This window comes from Schistocerca nitens, chromosome 1, assembly GCF_023898315.1.
Source record: "Schistocerca nitens isolate TAMUIC-IGC-003100 chromosome 1, iqSchNite1.1, whole genome shotgun sequence".
NCBI classification, from domain to species: Eukaryota; Metazoa; Arthropoda; class Insecta; order Orthoptera; family Acrididae; genus Schistocerca; species Schistocerca nitens.
Window position 1 is genome coordinate 1,014,051,898 of NC_064614.1, and position 26,355 is coordinate 1,014,078,252.

The window sequence follows — 26,355 nt, forward strand, 5'->3', positions numbered from 1 at the left end:
CACAACAAATGTAAAGAATAAATAAAAACGAAAACCCACTGATGATGGCACAGTGGTGCTGAAACATGTTTGGGTACTGAGAAAAACGGTGTTTTGCATAACTGGCGGACCTCACATCCAACAATTAATTATACTACCTGAAGATATGCAGCTCTACAATATGGCTTAATGGTAATGCCATCCTCCTTAGTAAAATAGTACAATATTTGCATCACTAGGCAGTTACTATGCAACGGAATGATACCATCAGAAAAACAAAATTGTTGTTCGGTGTGCTGAATAATGGAATGATGGATGCCTTATTACTATAGAGAGTGGAGCTAAGTGGTAAGTACCAGACTACAGATCCAGATTTAATCTATGGCTAGTTCTAGAATTTTTATCTGACACTTTTCACCTCTGGCAATTTTTATTGAAGTAAAAGATGTGAAGTTGAACTGTGATTTTAAATTGTTGGTCTCACCTATGACTAGCTGGGAAGTTAATTCGAAAGTTGGAGGAAGGCCTACCATCCCTAATAGGACCATGTTTAGAAAGCACTGTGGTGTTCAAATGAATCTTCAGTTTGACAACAGCATTACTCTTTTGTAAGTTGAACTTGAAAAGATAGTGAAAGGGATGAAATTAAATATAGGAATTAGTTATGTGCAGTGGCAAGAAGAAAACAGGATTTCTGTTCAGGTGAGTACAGGATTATCAACACAAAATCAAATAGGAGTAGTACTGGATTAGTAGTACTAGCAGACAAGAAAATAGGAATGTATGTAAACTCATATGTAAAGCATAGTGAGTGGATTATAAATGCCATGACCCACACATTAATGTGAGTAAATATTCTTACTAACTTCATAAGTGAAGAAGAGATTAAGAAATTATTCATTATGTTAATGGAGATGAAAATTTAATTGTGATAGGGACTTTAATTCATGAGTAGGAAAAAGAAAAGAAGGAAAAATAGTTGGAGATTGACTGAGGGAAAGGAATGAAAAGGGAAACTGTTTGGTAGAATTTTGCACAGAGCACAATTTAGTCATTTCAAAGGCTTTGTTTAAGAGTCATGTAAGAAGTTGATGTATGTGGAAGATACTTAGGGGTTTTAGCTAGAGTATGTAACGGTAAGACAACAATTTATAAACCAGATTTAAGTCACAAAACATATCCAGGAATGGATGTGGACTCTGAACATAATTTATTAGTTATAAAATGCAGATTGAGGCTCAAGAAATTGGAGAAAGATGGACAAACTAATATAAGTTGAAATGAACGCAAATAGTTGAGAGTTTCAGTTAGGTAACAATTGAGGGGCAGAATGGAAGGGGTAGTACAATAGAAAATAGATGTGTCATTCTGGAATAAGAAGTAGTGAAAACAGCAAACAAACTAGTGGTTAAAAAGACTAGGTCCACTATAAATCCTTGTACAGCCCATAATTCATGAAATGCAAAAAATATAAAAATAAGGTAAATTAACCAGGCAAAAGGGAATACTGACATCTAAAAAAATATATTTACTGAAGGTGTAAAATGAGGAAATAGGAATGGATGGGGAGAAATGCAAAGCTGTAAAGGAAGCACACACAGTTACAGGTAATGTAGATACTAATTACTGGAATTTTTTTTTAAAAAAAAGATATGTTTTGAGATTGGAGAAGTAGCTGTATGAAGATCAAGAGTTCAGATGACAAGCCAATTCTAAGCAAAGAGGGGTAGGTTGAAAGGTGTAAGGAATACATTAAAGGGCTTTATACAGAAAGAAATTTGAAACAATATTATTGGAAGGCAAGATGAAATAGGTGAAGCTTAGATGGGAGAATTCAATATGCTACAAGAATTTGACAAAGCACTGGGGAAATGAAATAAGGCACCTGGAATAGATGATATTGCCTCTGAATTATTAAGCTTCTTTTGAGAATCAATGATGGGAAAACTATTCCATGTAGTGTGTGAGACATGTAAGACAAGCAGATTACTCTCAGACTTCAAGGAGAGTATAGTCATTCCAGTACCAAAGAAGGCAAATGGTGATAGGTGCGGCTGTTAGCAGTCAGTTGCAAAATACCAACAAGAATGGAATAGCTGGTAAAAGCTGACCTAGCCGAAGCGCAGTTTGTATTCTGGAGAAATGGAAAATGTGAGGCATTTCCAACCCTAAGACTTATCTTAAGAGATCAGCAGAGAAAACGCAAACCTTAATTTACACCTTTTGAGGATTTAGACAAAGCTTTTGACATTGTTGAATGAAAAATAGTCTTTGAATTTCCGAAACCATCAGGGAGTGTAAGTTTGTCTACAATTTGTATTGAAACCAGTCTACAGTTGTAAGTACTGAAAGACATGCAATGGTGGCTGTGGTTGAGAAGGGTTGTAGGCTGTCCTCCTTTTTATTCAGTTGATACATAAAAACAAGCAGCAAAGGAAACCAAGGAGAAATTTGACAAGAGAATTAAAGTTCTGGGAGGAGAAATAATAACTTAGATGTTTGCTAATGACACTGCAGTTCCTGTCACAGACAGCAAAGGAGTAAAAGATTAGTTGACTGAAATTAACAGTGTCTTGGAAAGAGGTTGTAAGAGGAACATGATCGGAAGTAAAACAAAAGTGATGGAAGGCAGCCAGATTCAGTCAGGTAATGTGAATGGAATTAAATTAGGAAATGAAGCACAGATAGTATCAGACAAGTTTTCCTATTTGAGTTACAAAAAAACATAATGGCAGAAGCAAAGAGGATTGCCACAGAAGAATTTGGAAGGGTAGCTAGGTAAATCAAATAATTTGTGAAGAAGTACTGCATTGAATTGTGGAGAAAAAAAACTTGTTGCGCAATAACAATAAAGGATGAAAGGAATACTTAATTTAGTAATGGCAGAAAGTGCCAGAAGTAAAAATTATAGAGGAATACCAAAGCTTGGCTACAATTAACAGGTTAAATTGGGTGTAGGTTTTAGTAGTTATGCAGAGACAAATAGATTTATTTGGGGAGTTGCATCAGTCCAGTCTTCTAACTGAAAATGTAACAATGACAAAAGGTACACACTTTTGCACAGACACTCAAATACATACACCTGTAGTTGCATTGACATTAACTGTTAATGAGCAGTTCTTCAGGTTAATGGGAGTGGGAGGAGGTGAAAGATGTGGTTCAGCTTAAAGGAGCTAAAATGTGTGGGGCAGTTAGGGAATGTGGAGGTAGTGGGAGGCATGATAGAGGCAGAGCCAAGGGGCTCTCAGTGGAGTAACAAAATGTGAACAGAAAAGATTTTAATCACAAAACAAGGGGTGGGGAAAGATAGTACAAAGTTTGTGAGTAGTGGAAGGTAAGAGAAATGAGAGGGGAGTAGCTAAGTTTAAGCCAGTGTGATTACAAGAATGGAAGACATATTGGTGAGACAGTTTCCACCTATGTAATTTAGAGGATCTGGTCCTTGCACTAAGAAGAAAGAACTCTTAAAAGTGAATGTTCCTGGTGGAAATAATTAAAATGGAATGGGTGCTGAAGCAACTATTGAAGTCATTGGTAATGGTTAAGTGCAGAATGTTTAGCTACTGGGTGGTTGAGTTAGTGGTTAAATACAATTTCATAGCAGCCATTCATCTGTGTAGACAACTGGTTAATTGAAGGAGTCAGCTGAAGAAATTGTTAACCTATAAGGGTATATCTTGAGATATTGCATGTTATATGTTTGATTAAATTCAAAGACAAGAACATAAAGGCTGTAAGACAAAACAATTCATATAAAAGACAGTTCTTTCTAACAATACATGTAAAATTACTTGTTATCAGCATGCAGTACACTGAATATACAACAGATAGGGTGATCAGTCACATCCCTACTCAACTGAGGGTTAGCACTTTCTTCTGCCAAATCCTTTAACTGTCATTCCCAGATATAATGATGCACTACTGATATATAATTTAGTTGCTTTCACAAGTTGCCCCACCTTTTATAGACAGGAGATGCCTGTGACTGGACCGTTGTAGATGGTGACAGGTTTCTGTATAGGATAAGTAGTGCAACTGAAACATCCGTATTGAATGACCATCTTTCTGACACTCCTTATTCCAGCACACCATTTGAAAATGGAATGGAACAGGAAAAGTGAAAGTGGTACCTGAAGTAAACTCTGCCACACTTCATATCGTGACTTACATAGTATAGCTTGTACAGCGCTAGATTTTGTGGATGTAATATTGTGTTTTTATAGCTATACCTGAATGTCTTGTGAGGGAATCTGCTCTTAACTTCTAAAACTTGTAAGCTACCAAATGAGACTGTGTGTTCAGAAGTCTACAGGGTGTTACAAAATGGTACGGCCAAACTTTCAGGAAACATTCCTCACACACAAAGAAAGAAAATATGTTATGTGGACATGTGTCCGCAAACACTTACTTTCCATGTTAGAGCTCATTTTATTACTTCTCTTCAAATCACATTAATCATGGAATGGAAACACACAGCAACAGAACGTACCAGCGTGACTTCAAACACTTTGTTACAGGAAATGTTCAAAATGTCCTCTGTTAGCGAGGATACATGCATCCACCCTCCGTCGCATGGAATCCCTGATGCGCTGATGCAGCCCTGGAGAATGGCGTATTGTATCACAGCCGTTCACAATACGAGCACAAAGAGTCTCTACATTTGGTACCGGGGTTGCGTAGACAAGAGCTTTCAAATGCCCCCATAAATGAAAGTCGAGAGGGTTGAGGTCAGGAGAGCGTGGAGGCCATGGAATTGGTCCGCCTCTACCAATCCATCGGTCACCGAATCTGTTGTTGAGAAGCGTACGAACACTTCGACTGAAATGTGCAGGAGCTCCATCGTGCATGAACGACATGTTGTGTCGTACTTGTAAAGGCACATGTTCTAGCAGCACAGGTAAAGTATCCCGTATGATATCATGATAACGTGCTCCATTGAGCGTAGGTGGAAGAACATGGGGCCAATCAAGACATCAGGAACAATGCCTGTCCAAACGTTCACAGAAAATCTGTGTTGATGATGTGATTGCACAATTGCGTGCGGATTCTCGTCAGCCCACACATGTTGATTGTGAAAATTTACAATTTGATCATGTTGGAATGAAGCCTCATCCGTAAAGAGAACATTTGCACTGAAATGAGGATTGACACATTATTAGATGAACCATTCGCAGAAGTGTACCTGTGGAGGCCAATCAGCTGCTGATAGTGCCTGCACACGCTGTACATGGTATGGAAACAACTGGTTCTCCCGTACCACTCTCCATACAGTGACGTGGTCAACGTTACCTTGTACAGCAGCAACTTCTCTGATGCTGACATTAGGGTTATCGTCAACTGCATGAAGAATTGTCTCGTTCATTGCGTTATAGGTCTTCCCCAGTCGCAAGTCATAGGCTGGAATGTTCCGTGCTCCCTAAGGTGCCGATCAATTGCTTCGAATGTCTTCCTGTCGGGACACCTTCATTCTGGAAATCTGTCTCGATACAAACGTACCGCGCCATGGCTATTGCCCCATGCTAACCCATACATCAAATGGGCATCTGCCAACTCCGCATTTGTAAACATTGCACTGACTGCAAAACCACGTTCGTGATGAACACTAACCTGTTGATGCTACGTACTGATTTGCTTGATGCTAGTACTCTAGAGCAATGAGTCACATGTCAACACAAGCACCGAAGTCAACATTACCTTCCTTTAATTGGGCCAACTGGCGGTGAATCGAGGAAGTACAGTACATACCGACGAAACTAAAATGAGCTCTAACATGGAAATTAAGTGTTTCCGGACACATGTCCACATAACATCTTTTCTTTATTTGTGTGTGAGGAATGTTTCCTGAAAGTTTGGCCGTACTTTTTTGTAACACCCTGTACAATGTATGCAGTCGGCAACCTAGTGTTGCCTAGGTTTCTAGTGAATATGTTTTCAACATTGCTTTCATTTCATTGTATGTAAGTCACTAGCCCTTAGCTTAGTGTCTGCCTGTTTAAGGGAAAATATTGCCTGCTGCCAACCAGCGACAGTCCTTTGTCAGAAGCTTCTGTCCAGTAATGTGTCTGCATTAATGTAAACAACATGGCTCTTGTACTAGCCATAGCAGGTAATAATTTTTTCAGTTATGCATTACTAGTTTCTTGGGCATTGAGGCCACTCTGAGCAATATACAGGGTGTTACAAAAAGGTACGGCCAAACTTTCAGGAAACATTCCTCACACACAAATAAAGAAAAGATGTTATGTGGACATGTGTCCAGAAACGCTTAATTTCCATGTTAGAGCTCATTTTAGTTTTGTCAGTATGTAATGTACTTCCTCGATTCACCACCAGTTGGCCCAATTGAAGGAAGGTAATTTTGACTTCGGTGCTTGTGTTGACATGCGAATCATTGCTCTACAGTACTAGCATCAAGCACATCAGTACGAAGCATCAACAGGTTAGTGTTCATCACGAACATGGTTTTGCGTCAGTGCAATGTTTACAAATGCGGAGTTGGCAGATGCCCATTTGATGTATGGATTATCACGGGGCAATAGCCGTAGCACGGTACGTTTGTATCGAGACAGATTTCCAAAACGAAGGTGTCCCAATAGGAAGACATTCGAAGCAATTGATCGGCATCTTAGGGAGCATGGAACATTCCAGCCTATGACTCTCGACTGGGGAAGACCTAGAACGATGAGGACACCTGCAATGGACGAGGCAGTTCTTTGTGCAGTTGACGATAACCCTAATGTCAGCGTCAGAGAAGTTGCTGCTGTACAAGGTAATGTTGACCACGCCACTGTATGGAGAGTGCAACGGGAGAACCAGTTGTTTCCGTACCATGTACAGCGTGTGCAGGCACTATCAGCAGCTGATTGGCCTCCACGGGTAGACCTTTGCGAATGGTTCATCCAACAATGTGTCAATCCTCATTCCAGTGCAAAAGTTCTCTTTGCAGATGAGGCTTCATTCCAACATGATCAAATTGTAAATTTTCACAATCAACATGTGTGGGCTGACGAGAATCCGCACGCAAATGTGCAATCACGTCATCAACACAGATTTTCTGCGAACGTTTGGACAGGCATTGTTCCTGATGTCTTGATTGGGCCCCATGTTCTTCTACCTATGCTCAATGGAGCATGTTATCATGATTTCATACGGGATACTCTTCCTGTGCTGCTAGAACATGTGCCTTTACAAGTACGACACAACATGTGGTTCTTGCACAATGGAGCTCCTGCACATTTTAGTCGAAGTGTTCGTACGCTTCTCAACAACAGATTCGGTGACCGATGGATTGGTAGAGATGGACCAATTCCATGGCCTCCACACTCTCCTGACCTCAACCCTCTTGACTTTCATTTATGGGGGCATTTGAAAGCTCTTGTCTACGCAACCCCGGTACCAAATGTAGAGACTCTTCGTGCTCGTATTGTGGATGGCTGTGATACAATACGCCATTCTCCAGGGCTGCATCAGCGCATCAGGGATTCCATGCGACGGAGGGTGGATGCATGTATCCTCGCTAACAGAGGACATTTTGAACATTTCCTGTAACAAAGTGTTTGAAGTCACGCTGGTATGTTCTGTTGCTGTGTGTTTCCATTCCATGATTAATGGGATTTGAAGAGAAGTAATAAAATGAGCTCTAACATGGAAAGTAAGTGTTTGTGGACACATGTCCACATAACATATTTTCTTTCTTTGTGTGTGAGGAATGTTTCCTGAAAGTTTGTCTGTACCTTTTTGTAACACCCTGTATACAGGGCTGCACTGGTTTCTTGCTCCTGTCACATAAAAAATGTAACTTCCTCTCTCGAACCAGTCACTGCCTTAACAAAACAGAAATTTCTATAAATAATTGATCTGTTAAAACAATCATGCAATAAGATAGTGTTTTTATTATTTACCTCTTCACTTCACTACCGTTATTCCATTTCAATTTGTATTAAAACTTTGCTTCTTTTTACAAAGTATGAGCAGTGTGTCTCTTAATGCGTTATATTTGTATGCTTGTGTTCTTGAAGGACTGCATTAGCAAATTGGATTTATCCACAAACCATGTTTTATTTTATTATAGCTTCTTGTGCACACTGATTTTTCAATTACTTGGGTACATTTGGTTGTGTACCAGAATTTGGCAGTTTATTATATGTAAGAACTAAGATCATGTTTAGAACCAAGCAAAAGAATAGTGACTGTGGAACATCCAAAGCAGCGACATGTAAGTATGCAAAAGTTTTCAACAATGTCATATGAGCTGGTTACTAAATTTAATGAACGAAGGATGTAGTAGCAAAATGACATAGTGCAGCAGTGACAAAACATATGACTTAGATTTGGTGAGTACATGTTTAGATACAAGAATAAGGTGCTAAACTTTATGTGGTATTTCTGGCTCAACTGATGAAACGTGCTAGATGTCCTACACCCTTGAAGTATTCTGTAAAAGTAATTCTTTTTTCAAACCACACCATTTGAACCAGGCTAACTAACATAGCTTCCAGACGGGATGATTTACTTTGAAGGATAATTCCTCCGACATGGTTATTGGCCAGTTTGTTCCTTCATCCTTGAGAAACTGTACAGTGTCTGATGATCTCACCTCTAGTTATAGTTTGAAATGTGCTAAGAAAAAAAGTAATCAAGACAAGGGAGACAATTAAAACACTACACATGAAAACTTGTATTGTTGTGTTCTTATGTGATTAATTATACCTTGAGAAATTATCAGTTATTCCCTTCTCTCCATAGCCTCATCATGTTCTGCTGTGCTTTCCTGCACTTGTAGTCCTGTGCAAGTGTTGAGGTGCCATAGCTGTTAAGACACTAGGCTCAGTTTCAGGGATATGAGTGGGTTCTAATGCACACCTGACCATCCAAATTTATGTTTTACTTGTTTTTCTTAAGTCACCTACATGAATACTGGTATGGTTCCTTAATCAAGGTCACAGCTGATCTTCATTGCAGACTATGACCAAGCAAGCTAATGATCCATGTTGAACGTCTGAGATGATCCATCTCAAATTACCTCAGAGCTAAAGGGGTACTGAATATCTTCTTCCTTCATTGATATCTTCCATCCATTTTCAGTAATAATTTCTTCTCTTTGTCATCTGAAAGGGACTATAGTTTTTTTTCGTCTTCATTTAATGATACTTTCATTTTACAGATCATTTTTCTGTATATAAATGCTATATATGAGGGTCGTTTGAAAAGTTCTCGGAATCACCACGAGAGGTTAACACTAGCGCAAATGAGTTGTTCACATGATATTCATTGGACTGTTGTCTGTAAACATGTGCCACGTCAGTGCTCTTGGAAGAGAGCTGTAGCGGTGACATGTCTCTTTTGTTGTTATAGTGTAGTGATTTGCGAAGGTGGAAAAAAATCGAGATTCGAGCAGTGATTAAGTACTTATAAAGAAATGTATTTATTTATTTATTTATTTATTATGTTTAGCATATGGCAATGCACATCATTTTAAGCTTCTTACAAATATTTAAACAAAGATATGCATAAAAAACACAACAAAATGTGCTGTATAAGAAGAGTATAACATACAGATAATGGGCAATACCATTAAATACAAACATCAAGATTATGTATAAAGTCTATTGCATTATCTGTTGCCATCAGAAAATCACTGAACTTGCACTGTATGCTCTTCTGTCGCTCTCTTGGACAATGTGGTGGATGGTCTGTCTGTTGGCTCCACAGTCACAGTTGGGAGTTGGTGTTTTACCCAATTTGTAAAGAGTATCTGCACATCATCTGTGATTTGTGTGTATTCTGTTAAGGGATGACCATATTTTACGCGGTAGTTCATATCCAGGCAATCTCTCAGTGATGCAGGGGAGGGCTTGACAGTGCTCAGGGCACACCTGTTGCCATTGTTCCCTCCAGGTCTTTATCGCATGAAAGTTTATACTTTGCAATTCCTTGGCTGTTATCATTGTTGGATGTCTAGACCGAAATCTGTTTCTTTCCAGGTCAGGCATGTCGCAGTGTATAGGGAATTGGGCATTGTCGATTATCTTCCTATATTCCTGGAGAAGAGCATTCCTCTGACATAGGTCCACAGGTGGTATGTGGCTCAGAATTGGCAGCCAATGTGTTGGGGTTGATCTGACGGTTCCACTGAAAGTTCGCATTGTGCTATTCAGCTGCACATTGATTTCTATTCAGCTGCACATTGATTTCTTTTGTGTAAAAATTGTTCATCCAGATCGGAGTGCAGTACCCCATGGTTGAGTAGACCAGTCCGAGTGCCGATGTGTGTAGTGTGTCAACCAAAGTGCCCCAAGTAGTGCCACACAGCTTCTGGAGAATATTATTCCTTGTCTTTAGTTTGGCTGCAGTATTTTCCAGATGATGTTTATAAGTGAGTGCTGCGTCCAAAGTGACTCCAAGGTACTTGGTTTCTCATTAGATCGGAGCCAATTTTCCTCGAGACGAACGTCAAGTTGTTTGCTTGCTAATTTATTATTGAGATGGAAACATGTAGTTTCGCTTTTTGTAGGATTGGCTGTAATTTCCATTTCTCAAAAGTATGTAATTAATGTCTCCAAGTCAGGTGTCAATGTTGTTTCCATGGCCTCAAAGTTCTTGTGTTGTGTTGCCAAGACCCAGTCGTCTGTGTACCTAAACTTCCTGGAAGATGTGGATGGCATATTGGCAATATACAAGCTGAACAGTAGTGGAGCCAACACGGAGCCCTGTGGTAGGCCGTTGTTCGGGGTTACCTGAACGCTTATCTGTTCTCCTGTTACTACTTGGAATGTTCTGGCAGCAAGCATGGTATCTATAAGTCTGGTAGTTCTCAGGCAATGGATTGTTTGCATGAATTTGTACACTAGGACATGTCTCCAGACAGTGTCATAGGCAGCAGACAGATCTATGAAAACAGCTGATGTTTTTAATTTCCTTTGGTACCCAGCCTCTATGTACATAGTTAGTGACATAACCTGGTCTGTACAGCTGGCGCAGGGTGGAACCCAACTTGCTCCACAGGAACTGACCCCAGAGTTTTGGTGGCAATGTGGTTATAGAGAAGTCTTTCCAGGAGTTTAAAGACAGAGCTCAATAATATGACTAGGTGGTAGCTCTTTGGTTCAGTACTCGGCTTCCCAGAGTAACGTGTTGTGTTAAGGCTAGTTTGTGTCTGTAGTAGAATACTACACATGCACCCTGGATAGCGTCTAATTATAGACGTGAACTTAATAAACTACCGCTAACTGGCAGCCAGACAATCATACTATCTCCTGGCTATTTAATAGCACATCCTAATCAAAATTCATAAAGAAAGGTATGAAAGAAAAGGACATTTATGCCGATTTCCAGAATACACTGGTGGACTCTGTTCCTCCATATTCAAATGTTGCCAAGTGGACAAATGAATTTAAATTTGATTGGGAGAGCTTGGATGATTATCTGTGCAGTGGTCGGCCAAAGTGTCACTACACCAGAAATCAGTGCAAAAGTGCACAAAATGGTTATGGAGGATCGCTGATTGAAAGTGTGTGAAATTTCTCACATTTGCCAGATGTCATTTGAAAGGGTATGTCACATTTTAACTGAAGAATTAGAAATGAAAAAATGACCTGCAAGATGGGTGCCACAACTCTTGACTCTGGATCAAATACATGTGCCGTTCCCATGACAAAATTACACAAACTGAGATATGAATTGTTTCCACAGCCACCTTATTCACCTGATATGGCTCCATAAGACTTCCATCTCTTCCCAAAACTGAAAACGTTTTTTGGTGGATGAAGATTCACTTCAAAAGAAGAATTATAGCCAAAGTTGACATCTATTTTGCAGACGTGGAGGAAACTCATTTTCAAGATGGGATCAAGGCACTGGAACATCATTGGACCAAGTGCATTAATCTACAATGCATTGAAAAATAAAAAAAAGTTTCAGTGATTTAAGTACTTTTTTTCTATTCTATTCCGAGAACTTTCAAACCACCCCTGTACTGTGCGTGTAAGGTTATGTGATGCAATTCTTCACTATTGAAGTAAGATGCACCTATTATACGTACGCTGTATGGAAATTTTCTCTTGAATAGATGCACATGTTATTATTGGTGATTTATTTGGATATAAATATGCAACCAGTTACTTTTTTGGATTTTTGCTGTAATTTATTATTCTGTTAACTAATTTTTGAGCCATTGCATGCTCATCATCAGATGGAGGTGAACAGAAACACTATATTGTAGACCAAGTGTAGTTAGATACTGTGGTGATGGTGAGTGCACTGCATCATAAATCCATTCCCATAATGTACATTATCAGGCAATAGACAAAAATATACACAGTATGTAGCTGCTCTTGGTTTTACACTTATTCACAGAAGATAAACACTGGATGTAATGTGAAGAAATGTAAAACCAGCTGCAGCTAAACACTGTGTATATTTGTGTGTTTTACAAGATAATATATATTATGGGAACAGATTTGCTACAAATATTACAATGCAGTGCAGTCACCATCACCACAACATCTTGCTACACTTGGTCCCCAATATAAAGCCCCAGTAACGTGTCCATCTGATGATGAGCATGCCGTGGCTCAAAAACTAGAAAATGGTACAATAGATCATACCAAAAATCCAAAAACAGCAACTGGTGGCATATTTATATCATATATTGATATCACATGTTCATATATTGGACAGCATGGGGAAGATGCATTTTTTTCACACTGAACAATGCATAAAATAATTCAAAAATTTCTTTATGTTCACGGGAGCAAAAAAGTTGTATCTAGTCAACAGTTTGTCAAATATTCAGGCCTATTATTATTTAGAATTACAATTTCTTTTTAAATAGTAAAGCATGTGATATTTCAGTAATGTCACTAATTTGTTTAAAATTGTTTAATAAACTGAACAAATACTAAAGGGACTTTTTTTCTGCTGGTAATCATTAGCGTAGCTGAACTATATTTCCATTTTTTTACACCAGACAAGCATTAATTATTTTGTATGTGGTGACCACATTGATTTATCAGTGTTCCATAATAAGTGCAGTTAAAATTATTTTTGTCTTGTAACAAATAATTAGACCATATTCTGATATTTGTGTATTTTTCTCTTTGCAGACCTGTCCTGATAGTATGGCACAGACAGCTCTCACCAAAGAAGAAATTTTTAAATGGACCCCTTTACGATTTGCTGAAGAGACAAATGCTTGGGATTGGATTGAGAAGCAGTTGGAAAATGGAATTTCTCTAAGAGAACTGGAAGTGACCAGAGATAAGCTGAAGAATAGAGAAGCAGCAGTTGGGATTCTAACCACAATTTGCAAGGAAGGTTATTCATGCCTTTTGAGATATGCTCTCAGTGAAGTGCCATCTCTGGCCAACATTTGCCTTGAACTGGATCAGACTAGACCACTGCATATGGCAATAAGAAACCATCGTCATAGTATTGTGCGGTGTCTTATTAATACTAATGCGGATATAAATATTTGTGATCTCTCACAGAGAACACCGCTACATGAAGCTGTTAAAAGCAACTGTACACAAGCAGTGAGGATGCTACTGAATTCTGGAGCTGACAAGGAAAAGAAAGATATGGGAGGAAAGACAGCAATACAAAGAGCAGCTGAGCTTAAACATACTGCTGTAGTCAAGTTACTTTGTGATGCTGGGGCTGACATAAATGTCAGTCAAATTTTGGAAGAGAGGCCGTTATACATAGCAGCACAAATGGGAGATGCAGAGACAGTGCGCCTTCTTTTGGTTTCTGGAGCTAGTGTGTATGATGACAGAAATCAGTCTGCATTGCATTTTGCAGCGGTAACTGGCTGTTATATTGCAGCACAGACATTAATAGAAGCAGGTATTGATGTCGATATCAGAGATGCAGATCAGATGACACCACTGCATCATGCTGCTAAGCATGGCAACAGTGATATTTGTTCATATGTGCTAGACGCTGGAGCCAATAGAGAAATTACAGATAAACATGGGAAAACCCCGTTGCAGTATGCAGCTCAGAAGGGACAGACTGCTGTAGTGCAGCTTCTGTGTAACCAATCTGTAGATTTCAGTGTTAGTGAGCAGTCAAGGAAGATACTGTTCCTTGCAGCAGAGAGTGGCAATCAGGAAACTGTGCAGTTACTGCTACATCAATTTTCTGATACCTTTGATGAACATAAATTTCATGTTCTAGTTGCAGCAGCATGCAGGGGCAGCGATGTTGCAGTTCAGACTCTGACGAAATCAGGAGTGCATGTGAATGCACAAAATTTGTTTGGAAGGACAGTTCTGCATGAAGCTGCAGGCAGTTGCAGTGCAGAAACTGTATGCACACTGCTTGATGCTGGGACTGATGGAAATGCAATGACCAATGATGGTAGGACACCTGCACATTTTGCTGCTGCATCTAGCAAGGCAGACACCCTGAAATTACTAATAGCCCAAAATGTTGATATTAACATTACAGATATTTCTGGAGAGACACCACTTCATTGTGCAGCAAAATGTGGCAGTAAAGAGTGCATAAACCTTCTACTGGATGCTGGTGCTGATCCATTTGTAATTACTGACAGTGGTTTGACAGCATTACACTTTGCAGCAGCATCTGGAAAATGTTGTGCTGTTGAGTTACTCTTACTGAGCAACATCAGCCCTAATGTTAGGGATAAGAAAGATCGAACTCCCTTACACTTTGCTGCAGCTTCGGGGTGTCTTGAAACAGTGAGAACACTTTTTGACAAAGGATGTAATGTAGAGTCTACTGATAAGGATGGTAGGACACCATTGCACTGTGCAGCACAACGAGGACATTCTGAAATAGTGGAGTTTCTTTGTAAGAAAGGTGCAGATGCCAATGGGGGAAAGCAGGATAAATGGACAGAAAAACCAATTTATTTAGCTGCAGAAAACAACAACATAAAGAGTGTTCGTGCTCTTTGTCAAGTGTACTCTCTTGGCTGTGATGAATATAAGCGAACTGTATTGCATAAAGCAGCCATGATTGGTAAAGATGTGGTAGTGCAGACATTGGCAGCTGCAGGTGCTGCAGTCAATGCACAAGACAGTCATCTTAATACACCTCTTTTTCTGGCTGTTGCATGGTGCAGTAAGGACACTGTGAGTGCACTGCTACGAGCAGGGGCTGATGTAAATATGACATGTACAAATGGTTGGACAGCTTTACACTGTGCTGCATCTTTCCAGAAAACTCACCTTGTTCAGATGTTAATGGAATGGGGTGCTGGAATAAATGTACAGGATGACTATGGACAAACACCACTTCATTGTGCTACTGACAGTGACAGCCTGGAAACAGTAAGAATTTTGCTTGAATCTGGTGCCAGGAAGGATATCAAGGATTGTTGGGGGGAATCTCCATACGATATTGCTAAAGATAATACAAATTATGCATTGATGAGACTTTTAAAAGATTAAAAATGATACAGTCATAGTATTTCATTGACTTATTGTACAAAGACTGGCACTGAACTTAATCCCTTTTGTACAAATGCACTGATCTATTTTGTTTAACTGGTGTTAATCCTTCTGGGTGACAAGTAACATTGTATTTCTGTTATGTAGATTATTAATATAAAGGAAAAACAATTTGTGTTGTTATAATATATGTCTTGATCGTTTGTGTATGTAATACACATGACACATCAAGAGCTTCTGTCACTTAGTGTTCAGCTAATTCAGTTTCATTGTCTATGTAACTGTAAAGTAGCTATTGAGTTTAACATGTTAATCTCTCAATTGTTTGTGATCCAGGTGGTTTAAATTACAAGTTACTAGGAGAATTCTCTTCATTTTCTACGAATGCTTATCTTTTGTTAGCACATTTTTGTGTTGAAATTCCACATACATTTTTTTAAAAAATTTCAGTTACTCTATTTTTTATTCTATTCTTGTTGAGAATTTGCACAAAAGAATCAATTGAAATTATATTAAAGCTTTATTTTGTATTTGCCATTTTAGTTCTATCTTACTTCACTACTGCATGATGTTAATATGTGATAATTATGTTCATAAATCACAAGCAGTGAAGATAAAGTTGAGAAAGACTATAAATGCTGGAAGTTATGAGCTAGGCTAATGATTCTCAGATATGGATTTATAAAATCTGTCTAACAGAGATCATCAATAATGACAGTTAATTGAAATGGAACACATGTTGCCAACATGCTCAACAGTCAAAAGATTCAGGGTACAGGATAGCATTGTAAGCATCCATGGTAATGAAGAATAGGGCATACCAAAGAGAAAAATGATAACTTATAGCGAAGAACTGTATTTTCACTAATTTGGATGGGGAGAAAAGAGTCATATGTACTGGAAAAAAGAGAATACAAAACTCTGCTAGATTTATGGTAACTGAAGTGGGAAAGGGAGGAGGAGTCAGAAATATGCAAAGAAGCTGTGAAATAAGTGTCATAAATCTTAGCACTGTACAGCAGGATTCAAAATAGGATTTTGTAGAAAACATATACAAATCTAGTAAAACCAAATGCAATGAGAAGAATACGTTGAAGGCTTATGAAAAGGCAAAAAATCGTTGTCTAAAATGACAAGGAAAGAGACAGGCAATGATCTGGAAAACTGATACTATTCAGATTATACAGAGCATAGAATTGCTATGATCAACAAAGTAGTTAAAGATACCTTCAGTATCTTCTATGTCTATTATCTGTGGAAGATACAGAATCAGAAGGTTATTCAGCATATTTTTTAGTTTCTTTGGGTAGCATGAGAAATGCATTTTCTTCATCATGGACAAAAAACATTATTGTGCAATCAAAAGAGCTACTCACACTTAATGCCAAATCATTCGAGCTTTTGTAGCTATCAAATCAAAAGTTATTTACAGAAACATATTATTTATTTATTTATTTTTTGTCTCAAAACCTAGACCTTGTGGACAACTGTTAATTTTCAATAATTTTAATGTCACTATTGCGTAAACTGTTGACTAGTGTAACAAATGATGATCACCTGTACTTTAAGAAATGTAATAACACCAAAGAATCTGTGTTGCAGGTGTAACTAAAATAATTAACCAGTTATAACTCCTTACCATTTGCTGTATCTCTCAAAAACAATATATCTGTCCTTACAAAAACCAATTTTAATTTTAAATAAAATGAGAGGCATGTTACAGAAATAGGCTACATTAATGATACTTTCCACCTAGAGGACACTTCAAACCTAGGGAGAGACACATCCTATCTGAAATTACCAGAAATCAAACCTTACATGCTGTGCTTAAAGTTTATAAATGTCATGTGATGATATTAACCTCAGAAAATTAAGAAAGGTAGGCACATACAGAAAACAAGGCAGTACCACAGCTTATCACTTAGTCTCCTATGAGAACCAAGCCAGAGAAAAATTAACATGCAAATGTAAGAAATTGCTCTAAAATTTATCATAACATTTTCATTTTGGCAGAGAGACAGGCTAATGAAAAGTAAAAGAAACATACAACAAACATGTTATAAATGAAAGTAACATGGTAGTTTTTGAAAGTCTTTCTGCTTATGCTACCATATCAAAACAAAAATACTAAAAAAAAAGAAAACCTATCAATTTGGCATATTTAGGTGATATAGCTCTGGGTGAAAAATCAGTCCATAATCTGGGGGTGACTGCAGAAGTACAGCCAAAAGATTACTTATTGGTGTTATAACTATTTTATATTACAATGCAGCAACACATACAGAAGGATTTTAATGAAATTAATACTGGTCTTGAAAGTCTACTTGATTATGACAGTCTACTAAGTATAAAAAGAAACGTGTAGAGGAGAGAATGAAGGTTTTTTTAATTATTTTATTTTAGGGAAGGTGGGCCACAAAACAGTAGAAAGTAGATTTAGTATGAATTAAGGTACAAGTTTATGGAAGTCTGTATTTACCACAGCACTATAGGAGTCTCTTGTACTACACAGAAAAACTCGGCAGGAGGTCAGCAAAAAAAATTAAGTATTTGGCTGTATAAATACAAGTAGGACTGGCCCCACACTTCTGTGATGCTTAGACGGGACCCTTAGAAGTGAGGAGAGTGTGCTGTTAGATATTTCCCGCTGTTTCGTCAGTAATGCTTATGATGTCTGAGCAACAGGTGCACCCCTCCGTCGTGCAATGCATAATTATCAAATTTCTTGGTCATAAAGGATTACAATAGCTGTAATTTGCCAAAGATTGACTGCACAGTTCAGCGATAATACATTATGAAGCACGCGTATGTTTGCCTGGCATAAAAAGTTCGAGGAAGGACAAGAATGTGTGGAAAATCAACAACATGATTGCCATCCTCTGACCAGCATTACAGACAAAAACATTCGTGCGGTTAAAGACATTACTGGCGACGATCGACCGGTGATAGTATCAGAAATTGCACAGAGAATTGGAATCAGTTATGGGAGCTGTCAAGCAATCATCACAAATGACCTACAGTTCTGTAAAGTGTGTTCCAGGTGGGTCTCTAAACTTTCGACCCAAAATCTGAAGTTGAAACATTTGGAGGTGTGTCAGAGGCTTACAGCAAGGTTTGCAGAATAAGGTGATGCATTTTTGAGTTGGATCATCACCTGTGACGATACATGGGTTTACCACTACACTCCAGAACCTAACAAGCCAGTAAGGAGTGGCGGAGGAAAAGGGAGGCAGCACCAGTGAAAGCCAAGACTTGACTGTCAGCTGGCAAGGTTCTTTCAACAGTTCTTTTTTTTTTTTTTTTTTTTTTTTTTTTCGATCAACGAGGCATTCTGCTGTTGATTTTTTGCATGAGCGATGCACAATCAATGCTGCTTACTACTTTTGTTGAACAAGGCGAGAGTTGCATATCACCACAAAAGATGAGACCAATAGATTCGACAGGTCATCCTCCTCCACTACAATGTGCAACCCCATACTACAGCTCTAACTGTCTCCAAGCTATAGGAAATGCACTGGACTACACTTGATCATCCTCCTTACTGCCTGGACTTACCATGCTGTGATTTCCATTTGGACCACTTAAAGGAGCTCTAGGAGGGCAATGATTTGAAGACGACGAGAGTGTGGAAGATTTTGTGTGCAACTGGATGGTGGCACAACCCAGTTCTTTTTATGATGAAGGCATCAAAAAGCTGCCCATACACTGGGACAAATGCATTTCCAAAGCAGGAGACTATGTGGAAAAATGAATTATAATTACGTTGAGTTTTTCAATAAATGAATTTAAATAAAAAATAAAATCCCATTTATATTTGGTCCGCCCTCGTAGTTGACGTCCACATTGTATAATAAGTAAAAATAGAAAATTAAATGCAGACAAATAGAGGAGCCTGTATTAATGACATTGAAGATAAAAGTTGCAGTTAAATGATGCAATGGAACAGTTTAATAAGGAACAGGGTGAATAGTTGGAATCTGTCTTATTACTACCTAGCTCGTCAGAGGAAGGCAAAGTTGTATCACCACCAACAGATTGTACCACGTAAAGCGATGTTGTGTTCAAACTGATACTGAAGCTGGACCAACCAGACCAGACCAAACCAATTAGAAGACAGGACTGAACGAAGACAACCACATTATAAATCATAACTTTTGTGTATTAATATATGATGATGTCATGTTTCATTTTTTTCTTAGTTACTAAGTGGAAGCAAAATATTTGAGGCAAAAAATTTAGAAAATACTGTTTCAACAAAATATCTGAAACTGATGTTCTATATGTATTACTGTCTTTCTTCATGCCTTATATGATTGCCAAGAGGGAAAAAGTACCTCATTGTATGTTATTAAAAGTGTGTAAAATTTTTGAGACACTTGTCTTCTGTCGCTGACTGAAGACTTCAAATGGGAAATGCTGAAAGTGCCAAAATTGGATTTTTTCTTTTTTTTTTTTTTCTCCTACCCCTCCAAACTGCTGAATGTGCCAAGGCTACTAACTAGAGGTGGGTTGCAACTAGCAGAGAAGGCCCCCTTGTACTTTAAAATACCTCCAATAGATTTAGTAGTGTCCAAGTTCCTGCGTTTTTGACATCAGGAACACTGAATGTGCCAAGCATATCTGAGTCTAGTGTAAACATGTTATAACTTGTTTCTCACTAGTACAATTTACTTCATTTCAGTTATTTTCATGCATGTGCATCTTCTACGTCCAATGTTTTATGATAGAAAGGAAAGGCTAGATTAGAAACAAAAAGAAGAATACTGGGCTGAGAATTCAAGGAAAGCTGTATGTAATAAATGAAGGGACAGCTGTTCACAAAAGAACCACCACAACAAGATGCAAGTTTAAATAAGTAGAATTTAACTATGTTGTGCAACATAATAAAATAAAATAAAGTATTGTGTTATTTTGGGGTTCAAACTGTGTGATCTCCTGATGATGCTAGGAAATATTCCTCACTTTCTATTTATCAACAAATTAAGTGGTGAAAAGAAGGAGGCCCCTGTTTGTAGTTGACTTTTTTGAAGTGAAGTATGGAAAACTTTATTTCTAATTGTATCAGTGTTGTAATCTTTGTTACTGATCAGAAATACATGATTTACACATTCAGTGATTCCTTGGAAGTGGAGCATGGCACTTACATCTTTACTTAAACTCTCATTTACACATTTTTTTTTTTTTATTCTACACTTATTACACTTTTGCAACAATGAATGTGTGGGTTCGTTATCGTGATGCAAGAGCTATGAATTATCTCACCACATTTCAGGCCATTTCCTTCACACATTTTCTCGCAGGCATCGCAATACATCCTGATAGTACCATTGATTAACAGCTTGTCTCTGTGGCATGAATTCATGATTAACTATTTCTCCAAAGCCAAAGAAAACTATTGTCTTTCACGCGTTTAATTTTAAGAGTCAACTACCTCCATATTTAATTTTGTCCTCCTGTTGTCATCTAATTGCATACGAGGTCTGTTTAAAAAATTCCAGAACTTTGTCCACAAAATTTTGCTATGCTTACCTTTTATTTATTGCGCATGATCTCCTTTGAAATAATCTCCTCCACAATTGATACACCGCTCCCAACATAATTTCCACTTCTAGAAACAGTCTTGGTACGTCTCTTGCTGGATCGCGCAAAACGTAGTGTGCAAATTTTCTTTTATCTCATCTGTTGTTGTTGTGGTCTTCAGTCCTGAGACTGGTTTGATGCAGCTCTCCATGCTACTCTATCCTGTGCAAGCTCCTTCATCTCCCAGTACCTACTGCAACCTACATCCTTCCGAATCTGCTTAGTGTATTCATCTCTTGGTCTCCCTTAACGATTTTTACCCTCCACGCTGCCTCTAATACTAAATTGGTGATCCCTTGATGCCTCAGAACATGTCCTACTAACCGATCCCTTCTTCTGGTCAAGTTGTGCCACAAACTTCTCTTCTCCCCAATCCTATTCAATACTTCCTCATTAGTTATGTGATCTACCCATCTAATCTTTAGCATTCTTCTGTAGCACCACATTTCGAAAGCTTCTATTCTCTTCTTGTCCAAAGTATTTATCGTCCATGTTTCACTTCCATACATGGCGACACTCCATACAAATACTTTCAGAAATGACTTCCTGACACTTAAATCTATACTCGATGCTAACAAATTTCTCTTCTTCAGAAGCGCTTTCCTTGCCATTGCCAGTCTACATTTTATATCCTCTCTACTTCGACCATCATCAGTTATTTTGCTCCCCAAATAGCAAAACTCCTTTACTACTTTAAGTGTCTCATTTCCTAATCTAATTCCCTCAGCATCACCTGACTTAATTCGACTACATTCCATTATCCTCGTTTTGCTTTTGTTGATGTTCATCTTATGTTCTCCTTTCAAGACCCTATCCATTCCGTTCAACTGCTCTTCCAAGTCCTTTGCTGTCACTGACAGAATTACAATGTCATCGGCGAACCTCAAAGTTTTTATTTCTTCTCCATGGATGTTAATACCTACTCCGAATTTTTCTTTTGTTTCCTTTACTGCTTGCTCAAAATACAGATTGAATAACATCGGGGAGAGGCTACAACCATGTCTCACTCCCTTCCCAACCACTGCTTCCCTTTCATGTCCCTTGACTCTTATAACTGCCATCTGGTTTCCGTACAAATTGTAAATAGCCTTTCTCTCCCTGTATTTTACCCCTGCCACCTTCAGAATTTGAAAGAGAGTATTCCAGTCAACATTGTCAAAAGCTTTCTCTAAGTCTACAAATGCTAGAAACGTAGGTTTGCCCTTCCTTAATGTAGCTTCTAAGATAAGCTGTAGGGTCAGTATTGCCTCACGTGTTCCAATATTTCTACGGAATCCAAACTGATCTTCCCTGAGGTCGGCTTCTACTAGTTTTTCCATTCATCCGTAAAGAATTCGCGTTAGTATTTTGCAGCTGTGACTTATTAAACTGATAGTTCGGTAATTTTCACATCTGTCAACACCTGCTTTCTTTGGGATTGAAATTATTATATTCTTCTTGAAGTCTGAGGGTATTTCGCCTGTCTCATACATCTTGCTCACCAGATGGTAGAGTTTTGTCAGGACTGGCTCTGCAAGGCCGTCAGTAGTTCCAATGTAATGTTGTATGCTCCGGGGGCCTTGTTTCGACTCAGGTCTTTCAGTGCTCTGTCAAACTCTTCACGCAGTATCGTATCTCCCATTTCATCTTCATCTACATCCTCCTCCATTTCCATAATATTGTCCTCAAGTACATCGCCCTTGTATAGACCCTCTATATACTCCTTCCACCTTTCTGCTTTCCCTTCTTTGCTTAGAACTGGATTTCCATCTGAGCTCTTGATGTTCATACAAGTGGTTCTCTTATCTCCAAAGGTCTCTTTAATTTTCCTGTAGGCAGTATCTATCTTATCCCTATTGAGATAAGCCTCTACATCCTTACATTTGTCCTCCAGCCATCCCTGCTTAGCCATTTTGCATTTCCAGTCGATCTCATTTTTGAGACGTTTGTATTCCTTTTTGCCTGCTTCATTTACTGCATTTTTATATTTTCTCCTTTCATCAATTACATTCAATATTTCTTCTGTTACCCAAGGATTTCTACTAGTCCTCGTCTTTGTACCTACTTGATCCTCCGCTGCCTTCACTACTTCATCTCTCAAAGCTACCCATTCTTCTTCTACTGTATTTCTTTCCCCAATTCCTGTCAATTGTTCCCTTATGCTGTCCCTGAAACTGTATAACCTCTGGTTCTTTCAGTTTATCCAGGTCCCATCTCCTTAAATTCCTACCTTTTTGCAGTTTCTTCAGTTTTAATCTACAGGTCATAACCAATAGATTGTGGTCACAGTCCACATCTGCCCCTGGAAATGTCTTACAATTTAAAACCTGGTTCCTAAATCTCTGTCTTACCATTATATAATCTATCTGAAACCTGTCAGTACCTCCAGGCTTCTTCCATGTATACAGCCTTCTTTTATGATTCTTGAACCAAGTGTTAGCTATGATTAAGTTGTGCTCTGTGCAAAATTCTACCAGGCGGCTTCCTCTTTCATTTCTTAGCCCCAATCCATATTCACCTACTACGTTACCTTCTCTCCCTTTTCCTACTACAGAAATTCCAGTCACCCATGACTATTAAATTTTCATCACCCTTCACTATCTGAATAATTTCTTTTATTTCATCATACATTTCTTCAATTTATTCATCATCTGCAGAGCTAGTTGGCATATAAACTTGTACTACTGTAGTAGATGTGGGCTTCGTATCTATCTTGGCCACAATAATGCGTTCACTATGCTCTTTGTAGTAGCTTACCCGCACTCCTATTTTTTTATTCATTATTAAACCCACTCCTGCATTACCTCTATTTGATTTTGTGTTTATAACCCTGTAATCACCTGACCAGAAGTCTTCTTCCTCCTGCCACCGAACTTCACTAATTCCCACTATATCTAACTTTAACCTATCCATTTCCCTTTTTAAATTTTCTAACCTACCTGCCCGATTAAGGGATCTGACATTCCACGCTCCGATCCGTAGAACACCAGTTTTCTTTTTCCTGATAACATCCTCTTGAGTAGTCCCCGCCCAGAGACCCGAATGGTGGACTATTTTACCTCCGGAATATTTTACCCAAGAGGACACCATCATCATTTAATCATACAGTAAAGCTGCATGCCCTCGGTAAAAATTTTGGCTGTAGTTTCCCCTTGCTTTCAGCCGTTCGCAGTACCAGCACAGCCAGGCCGTTTTGGTTATTGTTACAGGGCCAGATCAGTCAATCATCCAGACCGTTGCCTTTGCAACTACTGAAAAGGCTGCTGCCCCTCTTCAGGATCCACACGTTTGTCTGGCCTCTCAACAGATACCCCTCCATTGTGGTTGCACCTACGGTACGGCTATCTGTATCGCTGAGGCACGCAAGCCTCCCCACCAACGGCAAGGTCCATGGTTCATGGGGGGAGGGGTTTTCAACTTTGGAAATAAAAAAAGTCTACAGGGGCTAAGTATGGAGGATGAGGCAACACATTGATTTCATTTTTTGTGCCATAACTGTGCACTAACAGGAATGAACATGCGAGTCCGTTATCATGATGCTAGAGCCATGAATTATCTCACCACATTTCAAGCCATTTCCTTCTCACATTTTCTCACAGGCATCGCAACACATCCTGATAGTACCACTGATTAACAGTTTGTCCCTGTGGCATGAATTGATGACGAACTATTTTTCCAAAGTCAAAGAAAACTATCAGCATGATTTTGACATTTGACCTGAGCTGATGAGCTTTTTTTGATTTTGGAGAACCTTTCCCAACCCATTGTGAAAATTGAACTTTGGTCTCAACATTATAACCATAGGCCCACATCTCATCACCAGTTATGATTCTCTTAGGGAAGATCTTGTTCTCATTTGTGTAATCAAAAAGCTCTTCACAGATTGTGAGGCAAAGATCTTACTGGTCTTCACTCATGAGCCACGGGCCAAACTTGATGGCAACATGATGCATTTCAAGATGCTGTATCAGGACTCCATGACATGATCCAAATGAAATTTTACTTTTTTCTGCAATCTTTTGGACGGTCAGTCTGCAATTGGTGTGCACAATTTCATTGACATTTCTGATATGAACGTCAAAGGGCGTCATGGATGAGGGTCATCTGTAACTTCCTTTTGGCCATTTTTTAACTGTGTGAACCATTCATAACACCGAGTACCTCTTAAGCACTCATTACTGTAGGCTTCCTGCATCATTTGGTGTGTGTCTGTAAAGGCTTTCTTGAGTTTCACACAAAATTAAATGCAGATGTGTTGCTCCTCTAACTGTGCCATCTTGACACTTTGCTCCTCTAACTGTGCTATCTTGAAATTTGCTAATTGTGTGACACAATGTTCTACTTAATACAACACTGAACAATAAGAGGCATACAAAGGCATACAACAATGAAACTTCTGGCAACTACACATTAAACACAGGCATTTACACCCCCTGCGGGTTTGGGGGTTAGAATAGGCCCGCGGTATTCCTGCCTGTCGTAAGAGGCGACTAAAAGGAGTCTCAAATGTTTCGGCCTTATGTGATGGTCTCCTCTCGGGTTTGACCTCCATCTTTCTAAATTATTCCGAAGAGCGAGCCAATTGGGGAAGGGCGCCTTACATGGTGCACTGTATTCGTCGTGCGTTGAGACCTTTAGCCGGATTTTTCGTCGTTGCAATGGTGACCCGCTCGTTTTCCATCTCTTGGGCGAGGATACGTCCCTGGGTGCGATTCCCACACTGCACTCTGCAGTGTTTCTTTTAACTGCGACGACGACCTTGGACAGTTTTGCACCTAAGATCCAGCATGGTAGCCAGCCCGTTGTGGTGGGGCCGCCATGTACCCTCTTGGTTGTAGCCCCCTGACAACACAGGGATCGCTCTACTGATGCCTGCGCCGTTAACTCCCCACGTATGCCAAGGAGTAGATGCCCATCTCCTTGGGGCATCAGGACTCCCGGCAATGGCCGTCCTGCCAGGTGGCTATTGCTGCGGCTGGGTGGCGCCCGTGGGGAGGGCCCTTGGTCGGAGTAGGTGGCATCAGGGCGGATGACCCGCAATGAAGTGTGGTACATCATCTCTCGCTGGCGGCCAGCCGCCAGCAGTCTCTAAGCGTTCTCGGGCTCAATTTAATGCTGAAAAGTACAATCCGAAAACGTTCCCCTCTCTGGCCACGCAGTGGGAGGAACGTAAATCTCAGGATGGCAGTAGCAAATATTCGCCCTGATTCTTAGTTTGTATGAGAGCTGATGGGGAGTCTTTTCTCTCCACAAAGCCTCAGTTCTTCGTCGAGCATTTAGAGGACAAGTTTGGGGAGGTGGAGGGTTTGTCAAAAATGCGCTCTGGATCGGTCCTGATACAAACGGCATCCTCTGCCCAGTCACAGCGGTTACTTGCTTGTGACAAGTTGGGGGATGT

General features: G+C 39.2%; 1 protein-coding gene across 5 annotated transcripts in view; it reads left to right on the forward strand.

Moving 5' to 3' along the window:
* LOC126195974 (serine/threonine-protein phosphatase 6 regulatory ankyrin repeat subunit C-like) overlaps positions 1–17,306 on the forward strand; it is a 35,326-nt gene extending 18,020 nt beyond the window's left edge. For 2 of the 5 annotated variants that reach the window (XM_049934531.1, XM_049934532.1), the window contains exons 2-3: positions 5,977–6,085; positions 13,083–17,306. In XM_049934531.1, the coding sequence (XP_049790488.1) occupies positions 13,098–15,398 (2,301 nt within the window). In that variant the 5' untranslated portion in view covers positions 5,977–6,085; positions 13,083–13,097 and the 3' untranslated portion in view covers positions 15,399–17,306. Of the gene's footprint in view, positions 1–308; positions 328–5,976; positions 6,086–8,126; positions 8,195–13,082 lie in introns of those variants that run through there. The other 3 variants (XM_049934533.1, XM_049934534.1, XM_049934529.1) reach the window with 3 other exon arrangements.
* The last annotated feature ends 9,049 nt before the right edge of the window (positions 17,307–26,355 follow it).